This window comes from Dreissena polymorpha, chromosome 5 (genome assembly GCF_020536995.1).
Source record: "Dreissena polymorpha isolate Duluth1 chromosome 5, UMN_Dpol_1.0, whole genome shotgun sequence".
In the NCBI taxonomy this organism is placed as follows: Eukaryota; Metazoa; Mollusca; class Bivalvia; order Myida; family Dreissenidae; genus Dreissena; species Dreissena polymorpha.
Genome location: NC_068359.1, coordinates 411,037 through 418,609, shown reverse-complemented (window position 1 = coordinate 418,609; position 7,573 = coordinate 411,037). Strand labels below are relative to the sequence as shown.

Genomic DNA, 7,573 nt, shown 5'->3' with positions numbered 1-7,573 from the left:
GATTTTAGAGCCAATGTTTAGGTTTAAGCACGACGCCTACGGCGGACGTTGGACAAGCTGGTTATGACAATAGCTCGGGTTTTCTCCGAAAACAGCCTCGCTAATAACGTCTCTCATTTTTCGCAATTGCTTGCTGCACTGGCAACCATCTTTAAAAGTTTGGTTGCCTTGCTAAAGAATAACAAGCCTAGAATGATGAACGTGTTGTTATGCGTATCTAATACTTTACTAATGGTTCGCACTCTGTGTGTCTGTCAGTCTGTCACACTTTTCTGGATCCTGCAATAACTTTAGAAGTTCTTCACATTTTTTCATGAAACTTTAAACATGGACAGATGGCAACATGGAGATTATGCACAGCCTTTCATTTTTTCCTACGTCAAGAATTCTGGTTTCTATGGCAACAGACTAGGAATATTGCTGAAAATGGTGGATCCTGCGATAACTTTAAAAGTTCTTCATATTTTTTCATTAAACTTGAAACATGGATAGATGGTAATATGGAGAGGTAGGGGACTTGTCTTGATTGGCAATACATGTAGTCTTGTTTTCTTTATATTATTGAGCAACAATTTTTCTTACATGACAGACTTTTAATGCATCACATCTTGTTGTAAGCCGGAATTGAATCATTTCTTAGGTCTAATTGATCCACAGTCACCAATTTGTATTCTATGTTTAATTGGATTGAGTTGTTTCAAGCTTTGAAAAAGCTAGTTGCCGTTCTTTTTAGCCCAACTTTTGAAATTGAGTTTCCTGGGCTTAAATCTACTGGCCCTAGGCTAACAGGCAACCACTACACCTGTAAGTTATTCATGATGTAAGATCTGACAGTGAATTGAACTCATTCAATTTGCAAGTCTGAAGACATTGAAGGGACCTTTTCATGTTTTGGTAAATTGACAAAATTAATCTATTTAATAATTTGGCGAGTTCTGTTATCATGATATTTTTTCATAATATGAGGATTGCTTACTTAAAGTATAAAATACATCTCTCATTGTATGAGCATAGATGGCCGAGTGGACTAAAGATAGACTTTTATTCCAGGGGTCAGTGGTTCAAGCCCAGTTGAGGGTAACTGTTTCTTTTATTCTTGTGTTGTTTTTTTTTTAATGGAGCTTTTAAGATCCAATGTTTACATTTATCAATATTAAGCATTTAATGACAAACTGTGAAAAGGTCCCTTTAGATATTTACTCAAAAAGTAATAATTTTCAAATCATTAAAAGAAGATAATTTAAGATTCATTTTGGGAAAACAGGGCTTAATGCATATGCATTAATTGTCATCCCAGTACCAGAGACTCTTTAAACGAAAAACACCATAACATCAGAAAGTGTCGTCCTTGATTAGCTTGTGCGCACTGCACAGGCTAATCAGTGTGCACAGGACACCACTTATTTGACATGCATTAAGCCCCGTTTTCCCTGAATGCAGCCATTCCAGCCAATAAGTACAGATTTCAATGACAAACTGGCCAATGTCGTCGCACAAGCTGTTAAACACTTTGATTCCATACACACACTGTCTGCAGTGTACCAGTGGTGAAGTATAAACAGGCCAATCAGTGTGCACAAGCAGATACAGTGGTTATCATTCTTAGCGTAGTTAAGAGCAGACAGACTTGCAAAACTTAACCTTAGGTGTTCGCAAGCCAACAACTAAAAACTACAAGTTGTGAATGGTGTTGACAGTCGTCAAAGATCTTTGATGTGAATTGAGTTGGGGCTTGTTTCTAGGAAGTTACTCGAGTTGGGGCCAGTCTCAATGAAGTTACTGTACATTTTTAACGCATCAGGAAGTGGCCGTATCAAACTGCAGTAACCAATACTACATTACTGGAAGCATGCTCATACTGTCAGATACAGCATTAATGCCTAGTTCCATAGAGGATGGGATGTGAGAAAACTATCAGACATTTCAGAAAAATTACTTCATTTGATTAATTGGAATCTTAACATGTATGATTAATTGGATTCTTAACATGTATGAGAAAATAACTTGTGTTGGCTTGATCAAGAGGTGTCTTTACAGGTAAACCGTAATAACTCAAGTTTTTGGACACCCCCTTTTTAGGTAAAAATAATTATTTTTTGTGACTTGATTTTTGGACATGCGCGTTTTCGTCTATTATTAATGACTCTAAATTTTCTGACATTTTACAGCGCTAATTTACCAGATTTCAGCACTGTTTTCGCTTATCTTGCGACACTTTGATCATGGGGTTTTACAAACGGATCAAGGTTAAAACCTGGGAGACGCATGTTTGAGGGCAAAGGACCATAACATTTGCATAATTGGGTAAATAACCATGTATATTGCTACAAAACAATCACCTCACCCAACAGCATTTTAAATGATATCTTCCAATTAAGGAAGCAGCATGTTAAATATTTTTACTTTTTTGTTCTGTATCATTTCAGGCAAGAGTAAGAAAAGCTGTGAAGATGTTTTTATTTAAAAGTAGAAACACTATTGTGCATTGATGTATTGCTTTTATTTCAATATCATTAATTTTTTGTAAACATTTAATTTTTTTCTCTAAACTTTCGGACACCTGAAATGTTTTAATATTTTCCGCATATACATTTTCGGATATTTTATTATTTTTAAGTGTCTGAATACTTAAAGAGTAATTACGGTAGTTTGTTAATGGTTAAAATGAAAAACCCAGTTGGTATGCAAAAAGGTGCGTCCTTGGGACTCAATTAGTTTCCAATAAGCATCATTTGTCAACTTTCTGCGTTTAAATACACTTTAATATTTAAGCATTTTCGAGAGGCCTGAAAATTCAGACACGATCAGTAAAGGGGCTACCAAACAACAAGATTGTTTTGCTGGTTTATTTCTTTACAATTTTGTACAGCTTAAGACCTTGGTCGTTCCTTCTTGCCTCTGAACAGGGCCCACAGTGACACGTTGGCAACCTTAATGATCTTGAAACGTACACCGGGAATATCACCGACGGCATGCCCTTTTCTACCGAACCCTGCCACCAAAACCTCGTCATTTTCCTGAAAATGAATAATCACTCATAAAATTCAGTGCATGAACCAGAGACTAGAAATGTGCATATTGCCATATTCTTAACACAGTAAGTTATTTTTAAACCAGAACATCATTTGATGACACCAAATATTAGCTATACAATTGTAGAAAAAATACTTATATTTTTTGTTATTTTTTTTTTTTTTAAATTGTACATGTACTTAAACTCAATTTTGTTTTCCTCAAAGTATGAAAGTTCTTACACATCAATTCACATCATCTGAAGATTAATTCAAAAACATTAATCCGTATACTTTATTGAAATGAAACTCACTTCAATGAAGTTCAGGCAACCATCATTAGGCACGAACGCCGTGATTTTCTTGCCGTTCTTGATCAGCTGTACCCTCACACACTTCCTAATGGCAGAGTTAGGCTGCTTAGCTTCAACACCACTGCAAATTTAATTAAATTTCAAATGCAAATAAAATTTCCCAAAATTTTGGTAAAAATTGGACAATTTGTTCTATCACTGGATTGACTTTTGGCGGCAATTTTGGGCCGAAATTTTGCCTCATTCCCCACTTCAAAGTGTTAATATTTCCCCTCTATAATATTAAACATGCAATTTCCATCTCTATTCAAGATTTTGAAAAAAGGGACAAAATTAAGTAACAAATGCCTATCAGACAAAATTTGAAAAATATCTGAATTAGTCAAGAGGCATTTTAATAAATAATCCCAACAAATGTTATCAAATTAAGTTCGCGTGTAATCTTATTTAGCATTTGCAGCAAAGCATTTTATTAATGTTTCATTACACAGTAGAATATAAACATCATGTGACAGTATATCTATTTTCCTTGTGTCATAAAATACCTCTAATGAAAGGATGCCACCTTCCCCAAAAGGTACAAATAAACAACACTGGCATTGGAAGGTACATTTTTACCGTTTCATGTGTCCACATTCTGTCAGTATATTTTGAATTTAAATAAAGTAAATATGTCCCATGTTTCTGAACAGTTATAGACTAAATGTAAACAAGCTTTATAAAGATGTGCACTTATTGGGAACTGTATGTTAAAACTACAATATTCATTTTATCAATAATGTGTTAGAAAATATAATTCAGACATAAAATTTTCAGACAAGATGTATTAATTGACATACACTTTTTCAAGAACAATGCCCTTGGCATGGGATGATCCCTCGAAGGGTTTCACCCAGCGAGATGACAAGTGGGCCTTCTTGTAGCCCTTGTCATGCCATCTCTGCTCACGTCTGTGGGTCACATACTTGCGAGCAGTGCGGATACCACGTGGCTTACCTTATAAACAGATGCACAAACTTAAAGGACTCATGTAAAGAAATGAAGTTGTAAACACACACGTTTACAGTAATAAGGCATGCCTGTAAAATCCTCAAAAAAATCATGTACAGGTAAACATCCAAACAATATATTCTATTGATGGTTTTTACATGCTTTTACTTGATAAGTATAAGGTAGCTAGATTATTCATAGTTTAAGTGAAATTATTGATTTTAAATTAGGTTCTCAATTAACAAAACCAAAAATTGCTTGATTATAAATTATTTCATTTATTATGAATGGGATTATAGTCTTGATATTGATAATTGTGATTTCTTTTAAATGGCAGCTTCACATGAAAAGTGCCTTGTTATTAAAAAGGTTGGCCAAACAATTAAATGTTAAGTTACATGGTGAAATGAACTCCCTTTTTCGCAAGAAGCGATACACCAACAGTAACTTGCTTTACAATAAAGTGACAAGAGTGCAAAGAATGAACAATAGTCACGAATGACTTAAATAAATAAAAAAATGCAGTGCATAATTATCCGGACGTTGTGCTAAATAAAATTCGGATGGTTAATTAAAAAACATATTTTTGAGCTTTGCGACAGTGTTTCAATAACATTATGTGTTTAGCCACAAGAATACATGTATAATCACTCAATATGAGTAATTATTTTTGGAATTAAGTAATAGCGAATGAAGAAAATATTCAATTTAATTTTACCACGTGAGAGGCAACTTACCCATGTTGGGATTTCGTCGGAAAGGAAGAAATCGCGGTAGTTCACGCGAGAGTCAGAAACGCTTCCCCACCGATGATATAGGCTACACCGAACTACACAAATTGGTTTCACGTAATGTCATTTATAAATTGATGGCGAAAACTTAGGCTACCATGGAACTGTAAACGCCGTGGTCAAAGCCTAAAAACGTGGTCATGTTTAACACAATTGTTATAAGTTATTACATACTTTAATCTTAAAAGTACACATTTCATATTGAAATGTACCTGCTTTTAAAAGTTGAGGATATATTATTTGAAGGCCAAGAGGCCTTACGTAATTTTGAACGTTTTTTAAGATGTTACACTTTTGTGTGTTATGGGAGGGCTGAGAAGGTCCCGATGTAATTATTTATGAAACTTAGTCAGAATAGTTATCTGGACAAAATTCAGGGAAGGTCAAGTATGGGTCAGGTGCGTCAAAGCAGTAGGTCATCTTGTCAAATCATAAAAAAACCTTCTTACCACTCCAGAGGCAACGTTTATTACTCAATTTTGATGAAACTAGGTCAGAATGTTATTTAGACAATATCTTGATAGAGTTTTAATGTGGGTCACGTGCGTCCAAAAACTAGGTCTCCAGCTCAAATCTTAGAACCTTGATACAAATCTAGAGGCTAAATTAATGACTGAATCTCAATTAAACATGGTAATACTGTTTATCTCAACTAAATCTACACCAAGTTAAAATCTGGGTCCCAAGCGTTAACAATTAGGTCACCAAGTCACATCTTAGAAAAACAGTGTTCCCATTCTATAGAGGCCATATTTTTTACTCAATCTTGATAATACTTGGGTCAGGTGCTTTTAAAAACTTGGGTCACTTAGTAAGATCTTAGGAAACCCTAGATGCCAATATAAAGCCCACATTTATAACTGAATCCATTATTCAACTTGATTTAAATTTCTATCATAATTAAATCTAGATCGAATTCCAATCTGAGTAATGTGTGTCCAAAGACTAGGACATCAGGTCAAATATTTGACAAACCTTTGACCACACTAGAGACTAAATTCATGACTCAATCTTGATAAACTTGGTAAGAATGTTAATCATGACATTTTGTAGACATATGTTTAACCTGGTTCACATGCGTTTGGAAGCGGGATATTTACTTTAGCCTTATAAGGATAACTTCCCCGCCACCTGGCAGCCATGTGTTTCAATATACTGGTATCATTTTCTAACTCATTCAATATACCATAAAACGAATGTTCTGATCAAGTTTCATGACGATTGGACAATAAATGTGACTTCAAGAGTGTTAACTAGTTTTTAATATGGCCATATAAGGAAAAATGCCCTGACCCCTTAATTGTAGTTTAACCCACCTGAAACATTTTCGAACTCGTCCATAATATTGTTGGGACAAATCTTCTGAAACATAACCATTTTTGAACTCGTCCAAGACATCATTGAGACAGATCTTCTGACCAAATTTCATGAAGATCGGACAATTATTGTGGCCTCTAGAGTGTTAACAAGTCTATGTTACGACACAACGCACGACATACAAAATGCGATCACAAAAGCTCGCCATGAGCACATTGTTCTAATGTGATCTAACAAGAGCTGTCAGAAGACAGCGCGCTCGACTATTCGAGTGCTTGACAGTATAACGTAAGCCATCATGGGGAAATTGTTCATATTCAATAAGGTCAAGGTAATATATATAGTCATATTTTAAGTGGAAGAGGACCATAATTTAAACATATTGATCGCTTATGTTTTAAAGAAGTTGTACATTATAGACGATTCTGAGTTCGGGTATATTTTCCACTACCTATTGAACATTTGTAAAGACATAAAACAAAGTAATAAGATTTTATTTCAAGTTTGATAGCAATAGCTTGGGTGGGATGGTTGGACGGTCCTTCCAAAATAAAATAAATAAATATTTGTGTTTTTTACCATGTTTAAAAAAATCTTTTGGGAGTTGGGGGGTTGGGGTGGGGTGGGGGTGCAGAGGGGGTATAATGTGGAGGTGTGGTCATTTATTAGATAATCTTTCGAAAAATAAGAAAAAAAGGAAGAACAAATATTATTTTTAAAAAATTGGGGGGGGGAGGGGGGGGGTATTCTGGGGTGGAGCATGGGGGATGGTTTTGGTGGAGTCCATTGTGGTATGTCAGGTAAGTGTTGTTTTGTCAAAGTATGAATCAAATCTTATCATAAATAAAGAAGTTATGGCAATTTAAGCAAAATTTATAAATTTGACCTTGAGAGTCAAGGTCATTCAAAGGTCAAGGTCAAATTCAACTTGCCATTTACAGTACCCTCGTGATAGTAAGAAAGTATTTGCAGATTGAAAGCCATATATTTTATACTTTTAATAGAAGTAAAGTGGATCTAAACACAAAATTTAACAAAATATTCCATGTTTAAAAAGGTGTAAACTGAAAATTTTGGAATAATATCTCCGATATTAAAAATGTTATTAAATGTTAAACTAGGGGACGTTAGAAGTTTTGTAAAGTGTATT

General features: G+C 34.7%; 2 protein-coding genes across 2 annotated transcripts in view; one reads left to right on the top strand and one right to left on the bottom strand.

Moving 5' to 3' along the window:
• The window catches only part of LOC127881948 (uncharacterized), a 220,875-nt gene that overhangs the window by 194,673 nt on the left and 18,629 nt on the right, over window positions 1–7,573 (top strand). The gene's annotated exons all lie outside the window — the stretch shown is intronic.
• Window positions 2,833–5,178, bottom strand: LOC127881953 (40S ribosomal protein S23). Its single transcript, XM_052430218.1, has 4 exons — window positions 5,053–5,178; window positions 4,165–4,321; window positions 3,326–3,446; window positions 2,833–3,017 (listed from the first exon to the last, which is right to left on the bottom strand). Exons 1-4 carry the CDS (start codon window positions 5,054–5,056, stop codon window positions 2,871–2,873), a joined length of 429 nt encoding a protein of 142 aa, XP_052286178.1. The 5' UTR covers window positions 5,057–5,178; the 3' UTR covers window positions 2,833–2,870.